The sequence below is a fragment of the Rhinatrema bivittatum genome, chromosome 2 (assembly GCF_901001135.1).
Source record: "Rhinatrema bivittatum chromosome 2, aRhiBiv1.1, whole genome shotgun sequence".
Taxonomy (NCBI): Eukaryota; Metazoa; Chordata; class Amphibia; order Gymnophiona; family Rhinatrematidae; genus Rhinatrema; species Rhinatrema bivittatum.
The window spans coordinates 622,308,047-622,332,052 of record NC_042616.1 but is presented as its reverse complement, the minus strand read 5'-3'; the positions used below and the strand labels follow the sequence as shown (position 1 = coordinate 622,332,052).

Below are 24,006 nucleotides of genomic sequence, written 5' to 3'. Positions count from 1 at the left end.
TGATGTTACTGAGCACTTTTAAAGCTTCTCTACCATTGGTTATTGTCCATTTCTTGCACAGTTTCCTATAAAGAAAATATAACTCTAATGTTTATTGATGTACTTATTACATAGAAATGCATAAAACAAATGTTTTTAACCTTGTGCAAATTTCTGTACTAACTAAGGAATCCAGACATCATGAAATGTTCACACATTCATGTGTGAAATACCTTCAAAACATAAAATTAACATGAAAGCTAATTTCAGAAGGTTAGCTCAATTTCTTTTACTACAAATGCTCTAGTTCATGAAAAAAAAAAAAAAACAAAACTATCTTGGACATGGAATGCTAATAGATCAAAAACTAAGACTTTCTATTTCTGAGGGCTCATGGATTCACAGTACAATTTAATTTACATAAACCACCTTTCTACATTTACAATGCATCCAACGCGGTGTATACTCAAACACAAAATTACAACATTACATTAAGAGACCAAATTTTCACAGAATTGTGGTTTGACTTCTAAGCCTGATAACATATTCATCAATACTGGCCATATCAAAGGTGTAGAGAATTTTCAGAGATCACTGAAATAAAACCTGCAAATCACCCACTTGACCTCATTCCAGCTAGCTCCTTAAAAACTATTTAATAGCACAATCACCCCAACAATCATATCCTTAATCAGTTTCGGAAGGCTTAGTCCCTGAAATGGCAAAACAAGCAGTGATAAGACTTATTCTAAAAAATAATACTAGCTGTTCTGACAGTTGGGAAAATTGCCCAATATCCAATCTGCCCTCTCTCAAAAAATTCTCGAGAATGCAATACTATAACAACTAGAAGAGTATCTAGATTACCAGTACATTCTACATCCAAACCAATTCAGGTTCAGGGGGGGGGGGGGAAAAAAAAAAAAAAAAAAAAAAAAAAAAAAAATCGCTCAACCAAGAACCTACTTGTATCCTTAATCGACCCCATATTTCAGGGATTTTAACAATGATGAATCCTACTTGACCTAACAGCAGCCTTTGACACCACGGACCATACAGTTATGCCAGCAGTTGAGAAAAAAAAAAATCGGAATTGACGGCAATGTAATGAAGTGATTCTCCTCATTCCTATCAAAAAGGACATTACAAGTTAAACTAGGCAACCACATGCCCAACACCGTGTCCACCAGGGTTCAGCTCTCTCAGCACCTCTATTCAACATTTATATGCTTCCTCTATGTAAACTTCTAACTGATCTAGGAATCGCTTTCTACCTATATGCAGGACGACATTCAATTCTATATACTATGCACCAAATCTATTGAAAATGCAAAATTAATTCTAGCGACACACATGAACTATCCGAACTTTAACTCTAAACACTAATAAAACTGAAATCATTCTATTGAGAAGAAATCTACCTACAGTGACTCCTCAAACATGGGTAACTACAGCATTACATCCTCAGACCAAGTATGGGACTTAGGTTCTCGTCAGTCTGTATACCTAACAATGGAAAAGCACGTAAATAAATCAATCAAATCAGGATATGCCAAACTACATAGACTGAAACCATTGCTGACTCAGACTTCCGCATGGTCCTCATCTTCTCAAACTTAGACTACTGTAACTCACTTCTATGTGGAGTTCCCAACTGTCTTCTAAAAAAAACCTACAACTACTACAAAATGCCGCAGCTAGACTCTTAAGTGGTTCAAGGAAATTCAATCATATATCACATTCACGGATAGCTCTTCATTGGCTACCTGTACAAGCCGGCATCAACTACAAAGTCCTAACATTAATACACTCCACCATTCATTCTAACAATTCTGATTTGGTTGATGTAGCTCTACAATCATAAAGGCCACAGAGATCATTAAGATCTCAAAACAAAGGACTACTAGCTGTGCCATCATTACAGAACACTCACCTAACAAAAATAAGAGACATGTTCTCAGTTGCTGGCCCAATGCTTTGGAACTCTCTACCAGAGTATCTAAGGCTGACCTCAGAAACAAATTCAAACGTGACCTAAAAACATGCTTATAACCTAACTTAAAATCACCTGAACACAGAGCATGCACCCTCAAGGACAATTTCATTAAGAACCTATCCTCTGTTGTAAATACCTTATCCCAAGTACATGTCAATCTTTAATGTGTACGTTGTTTCACCTCATTAAGTCAAAATAATTGTCAATGTGTATTATGTACATCATGTTGTAAACCGTTGTGATCTTTATTTGGGACGAGGGTATATAAAATGGCTAAATAAATAAAACATTGAAATGTAGCACTGACATGTCCTATAGACATATAGTAACAGATGTACATGGCTCTTTAATTCAGGGTTAGGTAATATACTTTGTACCTATGACAGCATGATTGAGGCAATTAAAATCACCTTACACAGCTTGTTATTCCAACATCCACTTTACTCAATGATCAGGTCTTCCATTGACAACACAACGTATTAACCTTTCTCTAGCAATAACAAATTACATTTCTGATAACACATCAATCACCTCTTCAATACAGCAAAGAGAAGTACTCAGCGAGTCACCAGCCCTTTTGCTGGCAGGATTCACTGTGCCTGTCATGGCACAGTTCATGCTGTAGAATCCCAGGTATTTCTCCTGCTAACCTGAAATGACTTGGCAGCTACTGTTCTGTCCAACTTTTCTTCTAATACTAGGGAAGTCACTCTCCCTCCTTTTCCATTCATAACAATCCATTGCTATTTTTTTTTTTTTTTAAAAGGGAGGAATAAGCTTCCCTTTAGGACAGGGCTTCTCAAACATGTCCTGGGCATCCCACAAGCAGTTGGGTTTTCGATAAATAAGCATATACTGGGCTTTCAATCATCATCATCATCATTTATTTCACATTTTTCCATCATGAGCACTCAAACTGTGTTGCAGTTGATCAAAATATATATTGAGTAAGGGTATAGGATCATAGCATATCAAGGACAGTATTGAGTAAAGCAGATAAAGTTAACACAATGAAATAAAATGAAAACAGTAATAAAATTAAATAAAGCACAAAACAAGAATGGACAGTACAGATGCAGTTTTTCTGGTATCGACACTTCTGAGACTTGCTAGTAAGGACCAGATTCTTGTTTTAAGGGCTGAGAAAACAGTTTACAAATGTTTTAAATCAGTGCTTCCTGGAGGATCCCCAAATCAGTCGGGTTTTCAAGATATCCACTATGAATATGCATGCACTGCCTCAATAACATGCAAATTTTCATTTCATGCATATTCATTTTGGATATCCTGAAAACCCAACTGGATGGGGGTCCTCCAGAACAGGTTTGGGAACCTATGTTTTAAATAAAGGTAAAAGGCTGTCACTCATTTTATGTCAAGGAAGTAGTTTCCAATAGACATATTTTCAGCAGTCTCCTAACAAGACAAGTGGCAGAGAATTCCATAGTGCAGGAACTGCTCCTGATAAAGCCCTCTCCTCTGTTACTAGTTAGGATATTGCAGAAGCATTAGATGCACATACAGCAATAACCATAGAAGGCGAAAGAGTTTAAGCTTTGACCCATTTACAGTACTAATTAAGAGAGAGAGGCACAGCCATTTAGGGCCATGAAAGCTAGGACAAGGGTTTTAAGTTTGGTTCAGTGACCTATCAGCAGCCAGTGCAGGATTTTAAGACAGGAATAACCTTTTTGAACTTCTTTGCATTCAACAGCATACATGCCACAGAGTTCTGTATGAGTTGCAGGTGCCAGGTCAGTTTTTTTGGCGTCCTGATGTACAGTGAGTTATATCAGTCAAAGAAAGATCACGCTGGACTGGATGGCTGTAACAAAGGCTGGGCCATCAAAGATGATGCAGATGTGGCGTAGTTGAAAGAAGACAGCCTTGACTACAGCCTGGACCTGAACTTCAAAGGTGAGCTTGGAGACTAGGTTGAATCTCAGACTACAGACTTGATGGTTGCTAAGAACATTTGTCCCTTTCAGAGTCCCCTAAGATTTAGAGAGATTTAGGGTCTCCCACCCATCTATGTTTTATGGATTGAGCTTTGATTTATTGAGATATAGCCAGTCAGAGATATTTTCCAGGAATTAATTTAAATTTTCTATAATTTTGTCTGGGTCAAGAGGGAACTAGAGTGGATCACCACCAGCATAAGAGAGTAGTATGTGATCTGATAATCCCTGATGGAGTTTGGGGGATAGGTAGATATTAAACAGTGTAGGTAATAGAAAGGCACCTTGAAGTACGCCACAGAGGAGAAGACACTGATCTTGCTGTGATAGTCTGAGAGCAGTTAGGTAGGAAAGATTTAAACCAGGCCAGTACTACATCATCCATATCCAGCATTTATAGGCAAGAGATTAGAACATCATGGTTCACAGTGTCCAACGCTGCAGTGAGGTCGAGAAGCACCAAGAAGCACAGGCATAGTTCATCAATCATGCTTACTATTGCTAAAATGGGGCAAGGCCATTTGTGATTAACAGATAATCAGATAACTACCACTCAATGCTGTTACCCAAAATTGGAATATTGGAGATTGGACAGCTCAGATCTTTTGGATACAGGTTGGATTATTTTTAGAACTGGTCTGATTATTGCTTTCTTTAGGAAGTCTAATAAGTGTCCCTCTACCAGCAAGGGATTCACAATGGGAAAGGAAGCATATCAATAGGTTGGATTTGAGCTGCTTGAATAACCGAAAGGGTAGGGGCCACTGATTTTGGTCAGAGAGAAGGAGTTTGATATTCTTCTTCAGGAAAGGATGAAAAATAGTGAATCTGTGTGAGGGAATATCCTGAATTTTATACAGTGGGCCTTCCACAGCATTGTTGGAATCTAGTTCATGCCGAACGTTAATGATATTTGTGACGAAGTTTGCTAGGTTATGATAGCGTGCCTTCTTCACTAATATAGGCGATAGCAAGCTGCTGGGAGCAACACCCTTTCTAACTGTTTGAAATAGATCTCTGGTTGAGGCTTTAGCTTGTCTTCTAGGCCTCAATGTTAGAATTTTGGTAGCAAACCTGATGCTGCCTGCAGTCTTGTCAGCTTGCTTGCTTGTTTTCTAATAAAGACTGCCTAACTTACCATTGGCAGCGAGATAAATTAGTACATTGGTAACAGTCTAGGAAATACAAATCACAAATTACCAAGATGAGGACTATCCAATGTAACTGCTGTGGAGCCTTTATTCTGAGGGAAAGCATCTGGAAACTTAGAGCTTGCCCAATTTGTGCACAACTCTCTTCCTTGAAAATGGAGCTGACTGAGATTAAAGATCAATTAGCTTCAATTAAAAGTATTACACCCACATTGCATTACTCAGAAAATAATTCCCCAATATCACAGAACAACCAGGAGTCAAGAAAAGGAGATTCATTAGGCTCAGGTAGGACCCACAGTCACCCATTCTTGACAGATGAGCAGCCAACAGGTATACCCCCCCACTCAACCAGGTCATTAAGAAATTCTTTAAAAACCAGGAATACAGTGGGCTCTGGTAGAATTAGACCTGTGATGAGGAGACACACAATGTACCAAATGCAAAAAGAACAACAAGCCTTCTCTATATTAAAAACCGAAGAAGTTCTTGAGAAAAACATTGCAGTATTACCAGAAAAAAAGAGAAAAAACACAATGCATCCAGTATTTCAAGATCCATAACCAAAAGAAAAATCTAATTGAGATGGATAACTCCGTCAACAGCGGCACAACTACAAAAAGAAATAGTGAAGTGAATAACAAATCTCAACTAATATCTCATAAGGAGTCCAGGAAAAGCAATAACATTAAAGAGAGTACCTGGAAGGCTATGACCACAAATGCTCATAGTTTGGGAAATAAAATCCCAGATCTGCAGGTCCTAATGGCTGAGGCAGAATTGGACATTGTTGCTATCACAGAAACATGGTTCACAGAATCCCATGAATGGGATACAACAATACCAGGCTATAACTTGTTAAGGAAGGACAGAGAGGATAGAAAAGGGGGAGGTGTGGCTCTTTATGTCAGAAACAACATCCAAGCTGCAAGGAAGTTGGGGTAAGGAAGAAGCTCTATGGGTCGACCTAAAAAAAGATGATGGAGCGTCCATTTATATTGGAGTGGTTTACAGGCCTCCAAACCAAAAGGAAGAGCTGGACAGAGATCTGGTTGAAGACATCCATAAGATAGGTAAGAAGGGAGAAGTGGTGATCGTGGGTGACTTCAATATGCCAGATGTAGACTGGAAAATCCCATCTGCAGAAACTAAAAATAGTAGAGCGATAGTGGATGCCATGCAAGTATCTTTGTTCAAACAAATAGTGTTGGAACCCACGAGAGAAGGAGCTATACTCGACTTAGTGCTCACTAATGCAGATAATGTCTCAGATGTCCAGGTGGGAGCCCACCTCAGCTGCAGTGATCAAACAGTATGGTTTAATATCACTAAAAGAATAGGGAAAAGAACCACAAAGACCCGAGTTTTACAGTTCAAAAACACAGACTTTGAGGAAATGGGGAAGTACCTGGAGGAAGAACTTAAAGGATGGGAGAACGAGAGAGATGTGGATCAGCAGTGGACCAATCTAAAAGGAGCAATCACCAAGGCAACTGCTCTATATGTTAGAAATGTAAAGAAAAGCAAAAGAAAATTGAAACCTATCTGGTTCTCAAAGGAGGTAGCTGACAAAATTAAAGCTAAAAGAACAGCATTCAAGAAATATAAAGGATCCCAAAGGGAGGAGCACAAAGAAGAATATTTGTATCAACTGAAGGAGACAAAGAAATTAATCAAGTTGGCAAAAAGTCAAGCAGAAGAGAGGATTGCCAAGGAGATAAAAAATGGTGACAAAACATATTTCAGATACATCAGCGAAAAGAGAAAGGTCCAAAGTGGTATAGTGAAATTGAAAGGTGGTAATGATCAATGTGTGGAGAGAGACGAAGAAATGGCAGAAATATTAAACAAATACTTCAGCTCTGTGTTCACTAAAGAAGACCCTGGAGAAGGACCATCTCTGCACAACAAGAAACTGGAGGGAAATGGAATAGATGAAAATCCTTTTACAGTAGAAAATGTGTGGGAAGAGCTAAAGAACCTGAAAGTGGACAAAGCCATGGGGCCTGATGGGATTCATCCAAGGATATTGAGGGAGCTCAGAGATGTTCTGGCAGGTCCGCTGTGTGACCTGTTCAATAGATCCCTAGAAACAGGAGTGGTGCCGAGTGATTGGAGAAGAGCGGTGGTGGTCCCACTTCACAAGAGTGGGAACAGGGAGGAGGCTGGCAACTACAGACCAGTCAGCCTCACTTCGGTGGTGGGAAAAGTTATGGAGTCACTGCTGAAAGAGAGAATAGTGAACTATCTACAGTCTGGAGAATTGATGGACCAGAGGCAACATGGATTCACCAGGGGAAGATCCTGTCAGACAAATCTGATTGACTTTTTTGACTGGGTAACCAAGGAATTGGATCAAGGGAGAGCGCTCGATATCATATACTTGGATTTCAGCAAAGCTTTTGATACGGTTCCGCACAGGAGACTGGTGAATAAAACGAGAAGCTTAGGAGTGAGTGCTGAGGTGGTGACCTGGATTGCAAATTGGTTGACGGACAGAAGACAATGTGTGATGGTAAATGGAACCTTCTCTGAAGAGAGAGCGGTTTTAAGTGGTGTACCGCAAGGATCGGTGTTGGGACCGGTCCTGTTCAATATCTTTGTGAGCGACATTGCGGACGGGATAGAAGGTAAGGTTTGTCTTTTTGCGGATGACACTAAGATCTGCAACAGAGTGGACACGCCGGAAGGAGTGGAGAGAATGAGACGGGATCTAAGGAAACTGGAAGAGTGGTCGAAGATATGGCAGCTGAGATTCAATGCCAAGAAGTGCAAAGTCATGCATATGGGGAGTGGCAATCCGAATGAACTGTATTCGATGGGGGGGAGAAAGGCTGATGTGCAAGGAGCAGGAGAGGGACCTTGGGGTGATAGTGTCTAATGATATGAAGTCTGCGAAACAATGCGACAAGGCGATAGCAAAAGCCAGAAGAATGCTGGGCTGCATAGAGAGAGGAATATAGAGTAAGAAAAGGGAAGTGATTATTCCCTTGTACAGGTCCTTGGTGAGGCCTCACCTGGAGTACTGTGTTCAGTTCTGGAGACCGTATCTACAAAAAGACAAAGACAAGATGGAAGCGGTACAGAGAAGGGCGACCTGGAAGGTGGAGGATCTTCATCGGTTGACGTACGAGGAGAGATTGAAGAATCTAAATATGTACACCCTGGAGGAAAGGAGGAACAGGGGTGATATGATACAGACTTTCAGATACTTGAAAGGTTTTAATGATCCAAAGACAACAACAAACCTTTTCCATAGAAAAAAAATCAGCAGAACCAGGGGTCACGATTTGAGGCTCCAGGGAGGAAGATTCAGAACCAATGTCAGGAAGTATTTCTTCACGGAGAGGGTGGTAGATGCCTGGAATGCCCTTCCGGAGGAAGTGGTGAAGACCAGAACTGTGAAGGACTTCAAAGGGGCGTGGGATAAACACTGTGGATCCATAAAGTCAAGAGGCCGCCAATGAAGAGTGGGTGACTCGCCAGAATGATGGCTACTGCCTGGACATAATACCCTTATTCAATAAACATACACATGCTTACTGTGACTCCAACATCGCTCTAAGCTTCAACAGCAAGAGGAAATGTGGAAAAAAGGATTTGCACTCACAAAGAGGGGAGTAGCTGGCTTGTTACGGCGGTTACTACCCCAAACCAAATAAGCCTGATACTTCACTTTCAATGCATATCCAGCATGGCTCTCTGCTTCAACAGCAGGGGAAAAGAAAAACTGATGCTTCACGCATTTCCAGCATAGCTTCAACGGCAGCGGAGAAGAAAAAAGGATTCGCAATCACAAAGTGGGGAGTAGCTGGCTTGTTACGGCGGTTACTACCCCAAACCAAATGTGCCTGATACTTCACTTTCAATGCATATCCAGCATAGCTCCCTGCTTCAACGGCAGGGGAGAAGAAAAAACAACCAATAAGGGCTGTATAACATAGTCTGGGTACAACAAATAAGCATGGGTGTAGCTTGCTTATTGCTTACTTACTACCCCTACTGCCCCTACCTAATCAAGCTAGATATTTCACTTGTATGCAGCTCCATCACTGCTCTCTACATTAATGGTGGGGGTGGAAGGGAAATAGAACCAAGAGCTAAGAGAAACAGATAAGTATGAGAGAAAAAATGTGTGAAGCTTGCTGGGCAGACTGGATGGGCCGTCATTTCTATGTTTCTGATGTCCACCAGTTGTGGACAGTCACATTGCTAAGGGAGGAGGAATTAAAACAACTGCCTCAGTACTCCAAAAGTGGGTAAAAGTGATGCAATTTAGCTTCTCTAGTAGGGAACAGAAGCACCCCTGGGTAACTTCACTGACCTCAATGCAAACCAACCCCACTGTAGATAAGGCAACCAGCAGAAATACATACAATTTCAACAATTCTTTACTGAAACCGAGAAACAACCCTGGATTTTAGCCAACCACTATTTACCACATCTTTAAAACCAGAACATCTCAATAATGCTGTGCATAGAGATGTCACTTTACAGAGACAAACACAAAAATACTATGACCCAGGTCCTAAAGTACTCTGGTAGTAGCTGCCTGCAGTATTTTCCCATGGGGAAAGATCCCGTGGCATCGAAATCCTACCACACAATGTGTGTTGGCAGCCCAGGGACTGTGGGGCTGCCAACATTTAAAAAGGGTCACTCGGCCCCAAGAACATCTCTCCCTCCCAATGTAGTGAAAACCCCAGGGGATTTGGACAGACCTCCCCTGTCCCAGCACCATTGCAGGCATCCCATAGTATTAAATATAAAAAAAAAAATACAATGTTTTCAGAATGATGGAAATCCCGCCCCTTCACTCAAAAATCCAAAACTGGGACCCCCACTCCCCTGAACCCCATCCCCTTTTTGAAGAAAACTGCCCTGATGGTCCTGAGTACCGTTCCACCTCTACCCCCAGACCCCTTCCTTACTCATGAAAAGCTCCCTGGTGGTCTATTGGACCCCACCCTTACTCACCAAATTGTCATTGGTGGTGTAGTGGGGGCCTGGAGCACCCCTTAGGCTCCGGGCCAAGGAAGCAGCCATTTTCTCAAAAGCCTCCCACTGGCCTTTGCCCCTGAACAGTAAGGAGGTGGTCCATAGTAGTCCACTGGACCACTAGAGCAATTTTCTTCAAAAAGGGAGAGAAGTCCAGCAGGTGGGAAGGGCGACAGTCCCGGCCTCCTGAGGGCTGGATTTATTTTGAGTAAATGGGTGGTGGGATTTATTTAATCAGATTTTCTATACCATCGTTCAGACTCGCTATCACAATGGTTTACAAATTTTTAAAGGAAAGGATTGTGAGTGAGCTTCCATCATTCCAAAATTGTTAATTTTTACTAATACTGATCACCTGCAAGGGTGGCAAGCGGATGGGACAGGGGGGTCTCCACTACTTTTTGGGACTGGGCATTCTTGGAACCAAGTGGCACCTTAAGACAGGACCCTGGGTGCATCGGGACACACGTTAACATCCCAATGCACCTGGAGGAAATTAGCTACAGTTCTTGAGTTATAGCTAATTTCAATTCAAATAACGTGGCTGGTGAATTTTTCGGCAAGCTGCATTATATGAATTGCATAGTTTAGGGTGTTAATGAGCTGATTAGCTGGTATTTGCTTGCTAAAGAGCTCATTTTAATACGTGTGATGCAGGGACTCATTTAATGTGAGATATTTCAAATATCTCGCATTACTTCCATGTTAGGCTATCTTCTGTGTCAAAAACAGCAGTTTCTGCATAATAAATGGCTTAATGCGGCCTTGTGAATGAGACCTAACAGGATAATTTTAAAAGGAATGCATGTGCTCCCATAAACGCGCATTTCGGCACTCAGAGAGACTATGCAATTTAAAATTGTGCTTGCAAGTATATGCATAACATTAAAAGTACCTCCCCCACACATTATCTTGGCTAGGGCTTTTGCGCACGGATTTTAACACACGCTCGCGCGTGGGAAAATTAACAGCTTTTACATGAAGTCCACCAGTTTGCCCAGTTCATATTGAGGCCTTCAAGTCGCCTCTGGTTCTTCATCCTGCAAGCCCACCAAATGACCCCCGAACCCTCATGCTGTGCCAAACGCGGTCTTACGCGCGCAAGTCTTGGCCTCATCCCAGAATGCCCATGCCCCGCCACTTCGCCTTGACTTGCACACTTTGTGGCTTCTTAAAATGCGCGCTGCTTGAACGAGGCCCGCATACATGCACATATGGCCATTTTTTTTGCGTGAGCCATGCTTTTAAAGTTGACCTGTAAGTTTGTACCCATGTTTCAGTGTGATTCTCCAACAGCTGAGCCCCAGTAAAACTGAACAACAAAACCCTTGGGAACCAGGAAAAGGGGGGGGGAGGGTAGAAGGAAAACACGCTACTGAATCCCTTAGGAGAAATAAAAAGCACCAAGTCCCAGTTCATGTTAAGCAAGAACAATCTCTCATGCTGTGCACAGACAGAAGGTCACAGTTGACAATTGAAACAGAGTCAGAAAATCCTTGATGTTTTCCCAGCAAATTTGAATAGGCCCCACTATAAGCAATGAAACGCTGTGCAGACTCAGGATTGGAAGCAATAATCCTTCCCAGCGATCAAGGCAGACAGTAGCTCAAATTTGTACTGGAAACCCAGCCTGAAATCAGCCAGCTCACTATTTCAGAATTGGTCTTGCTGGTGAACCAGGATGAGAAAAATTCCCACGCAACTATAGCATTCTCCTACGTGCCCGGTTCCCTCAAACTACACCCCTCTAGCGCCTCTCCTTAAAGACAGCGTGGATCAAACCTCTTTCTCTCTGGATAGCTCTCTCTCGAGCCTCCAACCTGGAGTGCCAGCCAAGACAGAAAATCTCCAGGGCTGCTGACCTTACTGTAGGAACGTCCCTGCTTTTTTTTTTTTTTTCCAAGCTCCGTGTGAAGAAAGCAGTGAACTCCATTCCCACTGGTCCACGCAATAAAGACATGCCCCTCTCTGTCAGCTTCTTGCCTGCAAGTCAGGAAAGACAGCTTTCCCTTTTTTCATAGCTGATTTTACTGTTTGTTCCACTAAACCCTTTAATATTCAAGGGAAAGCACTCAGTTGATTCAGCACATACCAGCTGAAGTCCATACATTACAAAAAGAAAAAAGGTCAATCTACTGTTCCTGTCACATTTGTATTCCAATCTTCTCCCGATTTGCATCAGTTCTGGAGTGAAACTGGAATGGGCTTTCATTTTTGGATTTTGCATTTTTTTTTCAGTGGGGCAATAGCGTTTAAGGCTATGCTCAAGTCTGTTACAGTCCTCAACTAGTGTTTCATAGTCTCATAGATGAGGACTGTAGCAGAATTCAAGAAAATACAGGACAAGCACAGAGAATCTCTGAGGAACAGGAAGGAACTATAATGCTGAGCAGGGGATATGAATGGGCAGACTGGATAGGCCGTATGTCAGAGGTTCCCAAACCTGTTCTGCAGGACCCCCATTCATACAGGTTTTCAGACTATCCACAATGAATATGTATGAGAAAATTTGCATGCTATGAAGTCATTGCATGCAAATTTATCTCATGCATATTCATTGTGGATAGTCTGAAAACCTGACAGGCTGGGGGTCCTCCAGGACACATTTGGGAACCACGGTCGTATGGTCTTTATCTGCTTTCATGCTCTATGTTCCTATTTCAGTATTTTTATTGATCCTGCTATAAGCTCAAATGAGGGCCGGCTCTAGGATAAATGGTGCGCCTTACTATCTTTCAGACAGACATTCTCCCCCTCCCTTCCTATCCTGTGTCTTCTCTTTCTATCCTGCTTCATGTCCCCAATCCAATGTCTTCTCTCCCTCTCCCTGCCTCCCACTTCATGCACAGTCTCCCCCCCCTTTCCACACACATCACCCCATGTAGGTTTCCCTCTCCTTGAACCCCCACCACCACCTACCACCCCATATGATGTATACAAGCATATGGAAAACATGAGCCAGTTGATAGCATATTTGGATTTTCAGGTGGCATTTGATTAAGTCCCTCATAAGAGGCTCTTCAGGAAACTAAAACATCACAGGAGAGGAAGCAAGATTTTGCTGTGGATTGGTAGCGGATTAAGAGATAGGAAAGAGAGCTGGATGATATGTTCAGTTTTTACAGTGGAACGAGGTAAATAAAGTACCTCAAGGATCTTTAACTGGTGGTGTTTAATTTATTCATTAATGATCTGGAAAAGGGAACAATGAAAAAGGTGATCAAATTTGCAGATGACAGAAAGCAGCTGGAACACAAGCAGACGGAGAACTGCAGAAGGCCCTTACCAGACCCAAGAACTGGGCTTCTATATAGCAGATGAATTTTAATGTGTTGTCAAATGCAAAAATGATGCACCAGGGAAAAAGAATTCTAACTATAGGTACACAAAGCTGGTGTCACTGACCAGGAAAGTGATCTTGCTGTCATTAAGGACAAATGTTGAAATCCTCAGCCCATGTGCTGAGGTAGATAAAACAGCAAATAGAATGTTTAGAATTATTCATAAAGGAATTGTGGACATTGATTGCAACATGATTACCATATTGCCTCTGTATAAGTCTGCAGTGTAACAGCACCTTGAGTAATGTATTCAGTTCTGATTGCCCATCTCAAAAAAGATGCAGCGGAGCTAGAACAGATATAGAGAAGATCAACAAAAATGATACAATGGCTTCCTTATAAAGAAAGGCTAAACAAGTTAGGGATCTTCAGCTTAGCGAAGAGACAATGAATGAGGTGGAATAGCTAAATAGGGAATGGTTATTTACTCTGATAATACAAAGCCTAGAGGACTTTCCATGAAATTAACAAGTAGCAGATTTAAAACAAATTGGAGAAAAGTATATATATATATTTTTTAACTTCTCACACAATCAAACCATGAAATTTGATCCTGGAGGATGTGGTCAAGGAAAATAGCACAGCTGAGTTTAAAACAGGGTTTGGACAAGTTCCAAAATGAAAAAAACTAAACTATTATTTTCCTGGAAGACTTGGAAAAAACCATCACTTATCCCTGGCACTGGGCAACAAGAAATGGACCTTGATCTGCTGGGTACTTTCTAAAGATCTTGATTGGCCACTGTCAGAAACAGCATGCTGGGCTCGATGGACACTTAGTCTGACCCAGCATGGCATTTTTTTTTTTATGTTCTTATGTATGTCTCCCTCCCCCTGGTCCCCCCACCAACACCCCACCTATCCACCTCTGCCATCACCCCATTTAGGTCTCTGTCTCCATCCTGTTATCCACCTCCTCCACCATACCATGCACCTCTCCCTGCCATCCCCCATCATGTAAGTTTCCCTGCCTTCCCACTACATTTCCAGTCTCCCTCTCCCTGCCTCTACCACCCCTAAAATTTCAAACTAAAAAAACCAAGTCAAATAAATCTAGGTTCCCCTGCGCCCTTCCCATTGGAGGTATCTTCAGCTTTTGTTTGGGCCTACCGCTCCTCCTGCGAGTCAACAGAACGTCAGCTTCCCCTACTGCCAGGGTCAGTCTTGCAGTATGAGCCACAGCTCAGCAGAAGAAGCCTGATGCTATATAAGCACCACTCCTGCTGCCTGCCATGGCTGGGGACAGGTGTATAGCTGGGGATGGGCTGAAGGTAGATCTGGCCCAGCCCAACAGTCTATTCCAGCAGTGCCTCTTATCTCATAAAACCTCAGCAACCACCCGGCTGGCTCTACCTCAAGGCCGGCCCTGTTCAAACAGTACAATATATGATGTGGACAGGGTCCATGGCTTAGTGGGAGGGGCTAACAGTGACATTAACAGCATGTAGGCAGCCTTGAGGAGCAATAAGTTACAAGGACCAATATATGCACTGGTCTATAAAAGTACATAATAAACAGGTAAATCATTTTGATACATTTTCTGCACAAATGCTATTTGGTTTCACATGTAACTACTGCAAATGCAGTAAAGCAAAGCATTGCAGATCGGTGGCTATGGCTAGACAGAAAGATGTATACTATTGCAGAGCTTTTGTTGTTTTTAAATGTTTTTTTTTAATTTTTATACACCTACACAAACTGTGGAATTCTCTTTATTGAATATAATAAGAAAAAAAAAATGTTTGTAGAGGGGTAGGAAGGGTCTCATAATCGTGTAGGCAACCCTGCCTCATTTGGCATGTTATAATCATAGAACGGCCAACCTCCTCCGTTTTTTTATGCCTTTCTATGCAAATATTGTGTTTTAAAAAACTTTGATAATTTTTACTGTTTAGAATTACCCAATGACATCCAGTGCAAAATAACTCAACTAACTCTATTCTTATTACTGTATATCAGATCTCACAAGTTCTTGTGAGATCTGATATACAATAATAAGAATAGAGTTAATTCTCAACAAGAGAAGGATCAGAGATCATAGTTGATAGAATATCAACGGTGGTGCCGTGGTATTTGAAAACAACAAAGAACAATCTGCATCTAGTTGAGTTATTTTGCACTGGATGTCATTGGGTAATTCTAAACAGTAAAAATTATTCAAGTTTTTTAAAACACAATATTTGCATAGAAAGGCATAAAAAAAACGGAGGAGGTTGGCGGTTCTATGATTATAACATGCCAAATGAGGCAGGGTTGCCTACACGATTATGAGACCCTTCCAACCCCTCTACAAAAAATGTTATTATATTCAATAAAGAGAATTCCACAGTTTGTGTAGGTGTATAAAAATTAAAAAAAAAACCATTTAAAAACAAAAGCTCTGCAATAGTATACACACAAATGTTTTTCACAGTGAGTGAACCTTTTTGGTTCCTTTTTGATTTTTTGGATTATTTAACACTGTGCATGTGGCATTGATATATTTAGACAGAAAGATGGGCAAACAAACCTAACTAATAAGTGCTTTCATAATGAAAGAACCAAAAAAATGAGGGTTATGTTTTCTCATATTCTTCATTTATCATAATACAGCAAGAGCTCTCTTTTGAATCTATGAATGGTTCCTTACCTTATAAGGCTGAGACATCTCCTCAATCAGACGTGGACTAGCCCTGCTTGAAGAGGAGGAGTCAGAGTCTGAGATTTCCAGGGCACTTCCAGCTTTCTCTGACTGACTGCATTCATCACCAGCAGCCTCGTCATCACTCTCAATGTCCCAGTCAATCAGTGGAGGTTCACCTTAATGAAAGACATACAAATTTACTTCTACAGGAACAAGGCACTTAACGGGGATGCACTGCCTTTCCCCTCTAGTTTACTATTTAAAGTCCAGTTCAAGTGAGTTGCAGCTGAAAGGCTGTGCCCGATGCATAGTTCAGACAAAAGACAATAACTTTTCAACTCATCACCTTTTCATTTACAAAGTATTTGGAAAAACAACAGTTGCTAGATTTGTGCATTCCTCTCCCACATCCTGTTTAGGAAGCATTCTTTTTTATTTAGATCACACACAGGGGGGGAAAGGCAATTTTCAGCCCGATCAATTTAATAACATAAAAGATAAATGCCATGCTGGGTCAGGCCAAGGTCAGCCCTAACACCAGGACTTCTCTTCTTGGGCTGCCATAATATGGAATCTGTGGCGGTCCTGCCATAGACACTGCTAGCAGCAGGTGACTAAAGGTGGACGCCGACTCCGACGCAACCCGGAGCCAGAAAGCCCTTCTCGAGATCACACTTGAGTAAATTAGGACCATGCTTGGCCCTATTGGTTTCTGTGAACTGTTGCTGTTATTAGCAAGCTATATTTTTGTTGCCCCTGCACTTTAGTTAAGAGAAAAGTCGTGACAAACTCGCCAGGGGTAAAAAGAAAACAAAAAAAAAAAAAAGCAATTGTGGGGTTTTTTTTCTTTTCAGATTTCATATTTGAGATGCCTAATGATTGTTATGTTATCAGGTTAAAGATTAAGGGGATCAGGAATATCTTACTTCCTGTCTGCTATGCCAATGTGTATTTGAAACGGGGTATTAGATTTTCAGCTTCTTGGGAGGGACTCTGATTTGCTGGAATGACAGATTCCTCTCTACACATAGCAGAAGCACCACACTGGGTGGGTGAATATGCTAAAGATGGGGGATTGCTGGGGGAAAACAAAAAGTAGTGCTGGAGGATTACATGGGGTAAGCTCAAGTGGTATGTATAGGAAAATGAGTTCTTACCTGTTAACTTTCGTTCCTGTAGTACCACGGATCAATCCAGACTGTGGGTTGAGCCTCCTTTCCAGCAGGTGGAGACAGACTAAAACTGAAAGGGTATCCTATATGAGGACAGAGCCTATCCTGTAACCCTTCAGTATAACTATTGTCAAAGCAGAAAACAATAAAACCAGAATAGGATCAAGAAAGTAATCATAAAGCTCAATGGAGCAACTGTAGAATAATGTAAAACATGGTATAGCTATACACTCTTGCATATACTTGGTGTTTAAACGACCAAGGCTTCCGGTGTAATTGCTCAGTATCTTACACAAAAATGAAGTATTAGAATCTGCAAGAAACAAGCTTCGAGAGGACAGAAAGACAGACAGATAGGGAAGGGCATCTGGACTGATCCGTGGTACTACAGGAAAGAAAATGAACAGGTAAGAATTAATTTTCCTTTCCCTGATCAGTCCAGACTGTGGGATGTACCAAAGGTTCCCTAAACCGGGTGGGACCGAGACAGTCCCGCTCGAAGCACTTGCCGCCCAAAGAAACCAAAAACCAGAGCTTGCATATCCAGATGGTAGTGTCGAGCAAAAGTATGCAAGGACGTCCATGTGGTGGCCCTGCAAATCTCCTGCGGAGAGTCAGATTGGCTCTCCGCCCAGGAAGTATCTTGAGAACGTAGCGAATGAGCCTTTAGGCCCTCGGGAACCACCTGACCTTGGAAAAGATAGGATGAGGAGATCGCTTCTTTCAATCACCGCGTGATAGTGGTCTTAGAAGCCGGCTTACCCCGATTAGGCCCACTCCAGGAGGACAAAAAGATGGTCCGAGACCCGAAAGTCATTGGTAACGTGGAGATAGCGGAGGAGAACCCGTTTGACATCTAGCTTACGGAGATCGCCCCCAGTCGTACCCACAACCTCCTCTGGGGAAAACGCAGGGAGTTCCACCGACTGGTTGGCATGGAAGTTGGAAACAACTTTTGGCAAGAAGGAAGGGACAGTCTTGAGGGAAACCCCTGAATCGGAGAAACGCAAGAAAGGTTCCCAACAGGACAACGCTTGAATCTCGGAGATCCGTCGAGCGGAAGAGATAGCAACCAGAAAGACAGTCTTGAGCGTAAGATCTTTCAGCGTAGCGCGACGGAGAGGTTCGAATGGAGCAGCACAGAGGGCCCGAAGGACCAGGTTAAGACTCCACGACGGGCAAGTGGTACGAGAAGGTGGATGTAGGTGATTGACGCCCTTCAAGAACCGGATCACGTCTGGGTGGCCCACTAAGGGATAATAGTCTACCCGACCCAGAAGAGAACCGAGAGCGGAGACTTGTACGCACAGAGAACTGAAGGAAAGGCCCTTGGAAAGACCCTTCTGAAGGAAAGAAAGGACCAATGAAACTGGGGCGGAACATGCTGCGACTCCCGACTCCGCACAAACTGATTCAAAAACCTTCCAGATACGCACGTACACCAGAGAGGTCGACTGCTGTCGGGCGCGCAGTAAGGTGGAGATGACCTCCTCCTTGTAGCCCTTAAGCCTCAGGCGTCGCCGTTCAAAAGCCTGGCTGTTAGACAGAAGCGATCGGCCTTGTCAAAAAATACAGGCCCCTGCCGAAGTAGGCGAGGGAGATGACCTAGCCGAAGAGGACCGTCCGTTGTCAGGTTGATGAGATCCACAAACCACGGCCTGCGTGGCCACTTGGGCGCCACCAGAATCACAGGTCCCCGGTGGAGCGCGATTCTTCTGAGAACTTTTCCCACCAGGGAGGAAACACGTACAGAAGGACGTCCTCCGGCCAAGGAAGAGCCAGAGCGTCCACGCCCTCCGAGCCGTGCTCCCTCCAACAGCTGAAGAACCGATTTGCCTTGGCATTGCGCAAGGTCGCCATGAGGTCCAGGTGGGGGGGGACCTCACCTGTCGAGAATCAGAGTCATGGCTGCGTCCGAGAGTTCCCAGTCCCCTGGATCGAGCGATTGACGACTGAGGAAATCGGCCTGAACATTCTCCTTGCCCGCAATGTGGGAGGCAGCTAGGTATTGCAGATGCCATTCCGCCCATGCGAAAAGACAGCTGGCTTCTAAGGCCACCAGGGGGCTGCAGGTGCCTCCCTAGCGATTGATGTAAGCCACGGTGGTGGAGTTGTGGACAGTACCCTGACCGCTTTGCCTCTTATCAAGGGAAGAAACTCCTGAAGAGCCAAGCGAACCGCCCGAGTCTCCAACCGATTGATGTGCCAGTGAGACTGAATCGGCGACCAGATCCCCTGGGTGGACTGGGAGAGACAGACCGCAGCCCTGCCCGACAAGCTGGCATCCGTGGTTACTATCATCCACTGTGGAGCTTGGAGAGGCATTCCCTGAAGCAGATGAGGAAGCGAAAGTCACCACTGCAAGTTGGCAACTGTAGAGTCCAAGAACGGGAGGACTATGTGAAACTGCTCAGACACTGGCTGCCAGCGAGATAGCAACGCTTTCTGTAATGGTCGCCTATGAGCAAAAGCCCAGGGGACTAGGTCGATGGTGGAAGCCATGGATCCCAGGACCTGCAGATAGTCCCAGGCCGTTGGAAGAGGCAATGAAATCAGAGTTTGAATCTGGTTGATCAGCTTGAGAGCCCGCGAATGAGGCAAGAAGACCTTGCCCACTCGGGTGTCAAAGTGGGCTCCCAGGAACTCTAACTCCTGGGAGGGCTGAAGATTGCTCTTGGAGAAATTGACTATCCACCCGAGCGACGAGAGAAGGGCTAAGACGCGATCCACCGCTTGACAGCAGAGAGAGTCGCAGACTTGGCCCTGATGAGCCAGTCGTCCAGGTAGGGGGTGAACCAGAATTCCTTCCCAGGAAGAGCCACCACCACCACCATGACCTTGGTGAAGGTGCGAGGCACAGTCGCGAGGCTGAAGGGAAGTGCCCGAAACTGAAAGTCCTGGTTAAGTACATGGAAGCGACGATACTTCTGGTAAGTCGCGGTGAATCGGATCGTGGAAGTACACCTCTGCAAGATCAAGTGAAGCGAGGAACTCTCTGGGGTGAACCGCTGCAATAACCGCTCGCAGGGTTTCCATGCGGAAATGGGGAATCTTGAGAGCCCGGTTGACTCTCTTGAAGTCCAAGATCGGGCGATAAGAGTCGTCCTTCTTGGGAACGACGAAGTAAATAGAATACTAGCCGGCGCCAAGCTCCCTCTCTGGGACTGGGACCACTGCGCCCAGGCACAGGAGCCTAGGGGAAGTACATCAAAAAACTGGATCTGCCACAGTTTTAGCTCAAATAGATCAATACATATCCCGGTTAGAGGAGATAGTCGCCGCACCAATAGCCTACAGGCTAGATCTTATTAAACAAGCCCACAAGGAAGGAAGCAATAAGGCGGGGAAACAGAGCATAAACTAAGGACCAAGCAAGCTCAAAACAATATAGTTAAAATCAAAGATGAGTCTGGTCAGTTATTGACAACTAATGCTGAGATTAGGCAACGATTTCTGCAATTTTATACAAAGCTTTATCAATCAGAGCCCGACATAGCACGGGTAAAGACTGAATCATATATAGCAAAGGCGCCACTGCTGCATTTACAACCCTCTCAGATAGACGCATTGGATAAGGAAATATCTGGTGCTGAGGTGCTATGGGCTATCAAAAGTTTGAAACCAGGAAAATCCCCTGGTTTGGATGGATTTACGGCAGCGTTTTATAAAAAGTACGTGAATCTCCTTACCCCAATTTTGGTTGTTGTTCAATTCCTTGAAAGGCCTGGAATCTACCTACCATGGCCAATATGGCAGCATTACACTCATAGCAAAACCAGGGAGGTACCCCTCGGTGTAAGAGTTGTACCGACCAATCTCTTCAATTAATATCAATATGAAACTGCTGGCGAAAATACTTGCCAACAGGTTGAATTGTATACTGCCGGGTCTGGTCCACCCTGATCAATCTGGATTCATTCCAAGGAGAATGGACTCCAATAACGTGCGGAAAACTGTGGACTCAAAATGGTGGGCCCGAACTAAGAATGTTCCTTTCTTACTTTTAATAGTGGATGCCAAAAAGGCATTTGACTATGTCCATTGGCCTTTCTTGTTTCAGACTTTGAGCGCCCTTCAGTTTAGGGATGCTTTTATTGGCTGGATACAAAAATTGTACCAAGCCTGGCTGAAGGTGAATGGGGGCTACTTTCAGAGTTTCCCCGTGGAGAGAGGCACTAGACAGGGCTGTCTACTATCCCCTCTACTCTTTGCCCTGTTTTTGGAACCTTTCACACACAGGATTCGTAGCAATGACGAAATATTTGGGGTACAGGTGAGAGATTTCTCCTCTAAACTCTCATTTTTTTCCAGACTACATCTTGTTTACCATAACAAATCCTTTATACCAGCGATTAGCACTGAAATTACAGAATTCAGTCAGGTCTCTGGGTTTAGAATCAATTGGGAGAAATCAGAGCTTCTTAATATTTCTACACCTGGAGCAATAGTGGAATACATACGCCAGAATCACCCCTTTAAATGGGCCCAAAAAAAGATAAAATATTTAGGGATCTATATAGGCAAGAACAACAACTTATTTCAACTATACCCTCCATTGATGGCTAAGATCTATCAAAATTTAGAAGAGTGGGCAGGTACCACATCTCTTGGTTGGGGCGCATTGCCGTAATAAAAATGAATATTCTACCTCGCATATTTATCTACTACAAACTCTCCTGCTTGTTGAAGTCCCTCCAAATCTTCTTGGCAAATGGAAAAAGCATTTGTTGAAGTTTATTTGGAACGGGAAAAGACCCCAAGTTGCTAAAAAGATACTTTTTCTGCCTAAAGCCCAAGGGGGAATGGGAGTACCTAACCTATACTGGTACCAGGGGGCAGCCCAGCTGAAGGTGGTAATAGACTGGCACAAACTCAGGGACAAGAAGCCTTGGATAATCCTGGAACAGGCCATATTAGGTCCCATGCCTCTTAATGCCCTTTTATGGCAACCAAAGCACACGTGGAGGCAGTTATAGGCAACTCCGGAACCTGTGCAACACCCTCTCAAAATATGGGAGCGTTGGAAAAAATTGTTAGTAGGCCAGAGGAGTTATTTTATGAGTTCCCACTTGTTTCACAATACCTCCTTCCGGCCAGCTGACAATCAGTTAGCCTTTCAGAGTTGGATTCAGACAGATATCATTAAAATGGAACATATATGGGACCCAGGGGGCATGATATCCTTTATCTACTTATGTGATAGATACCATCTGTGAGGTGCTGGCATACCTTCAACTCCAGCATTTTATGATGCGGAACACAGTGTCTTGCGAACTGGCGGTGGGTATGCCAGCCTTTGAAAGCTTGTGTAGGCATGCCAACAAAGCAAATAAAAAAAAAAAACTTATATCAAAAGTTTACCTTCTCTTAAATAGTAACAAAAAGGTGGAGATGGCTCATCTTAAAGCGTGGGAACGAGATCTCAAAAGGGGAGTGGACTGAGGAGGTTTGGAAACAGATCTTTCTCTTAATGGGGCAATTTCTGCCAGCCATATTGAGAATGGCTATAAATTGATATATCACTGGTATATCATCCCGAAGAAATTACAACATATATACCCGGGGACCACAAACGCATGTTGGAACTTATGTGGTGGACGGGAACCTTTCTTTCACCTCTGGTGGGAATGTACTAAAATTCAAGCCGTGTGGCAACAGGTGTCAGCCTGGATTACACTAGTCATAAATGTTCCGGTGACACTCACTGCGCCGCAGGCACTACTGAACCAGGGGCTCCATGACCTGGACAAAGCTCAAAATAGTTTTATTAGATTAGCAGCCACGGCGACTCCGTGATCTATTGCAAAATATTGGAAAGATGCAAGAACTCCCACAATACAAGATATTCAGGCACAGATGCTTATCATGTACACCCTAGGGAAAATTACGGCATACAAACATAGAACTGTAGCCCGCTTCAACCAAACTTGGTCTGGGTACCATTCCTGGCACACCGTTGATTACCTGCCACATATTTTGGTAAGGCCCTAATACATAGCTGTGTTTTTAGCTCCCAAAGTACAAGTAGATTACTGCCGATGTTTTTCCCATGTTTTCTTCTAGCTTTCATATGAGGGGTGGGGGATGATCACAACTACATAACATCTAGTTCAGCTTTTATTAGAAATGGTTATTTATATGCTATCACTTTGTATACATCACAACTGTTGATTCAGAACTACAATGATTATGATAAGAACATAAGAAAATGCCATACTGGGTCAGACCAAGGGTCCATCAAGCCCAGCATCCTGTTTCCAACAGTGGCCAATCCAGGCCATAAGAACCTGGCAAGTACCCAAAAACTAAGTCTATTCCATGTTACCATTGCTAATGGCAGTGGCTATTCTCTAAGGGGCGGATTTTCAGAGCCCTGCTCGCCGGTAAGCCTATTTTACATAGGCCTACCGGCGCGCGCAGAGCCCCGGGACTCGCGTAAGTCCCGGGGTTTTCGGAGGGGGCGTGTCGGGGGGCGGGCCCGAACCGCGCGGCATTTTCGGGGCGTGTCGGGAGCGTTCCGGGGGCATGGCCGCGCCCTCCGGACCCGCCCCCAGGTTGCGTCCCTGCGCGCAGGAGGCCCGCTGACGCGCGGGGATTTACGCCTCCCTCTGGGAGGCGTAAATCCCCTGACAAAGGTAAGGGGGGGGCTTAGACAGGGCCAGGTAGGTGAGGGGAGGGCAAAAGGAAGTTCCCTCCGAGGCCGCTCCGATTTCGGAGCGGCCTCGGAGGGAACGGGGGTAGGCTGCGCGGCTCGGCGCGCGCCGGCTATACAAAAATAGATAGCCTTG

At 43.7% G+C, this 24,006-nt stretch overlaps 1 protein-coding gene across 6 annotated transcripts in view; it reads right to left on the bottom strand.

The window, feature by feature from the left end:
* SPIDR (scaffold protein involved in DNA repair) overlaps positions 1 to 24,006 on the bottom strand; it is a 736,772-nt gene that overhangs the window by 645,041 nt on the left and 67,725 nt on the right. For all 6 annotated transcript variants that reach the window (XM_029591243.1, XM_029591246.1, XM_029591241.1 and 3 more), the window contains exon 5: positions 16,053 to 16,222. In XM_029591243.1, the coding sequence (XP_029447103.1) occupies positions 16,053 to 16,222 (170 nt within the window). The remainder of the gene's footprint in view (positions 1 to 16,052; positions 16,223 to 24,006) is intronic.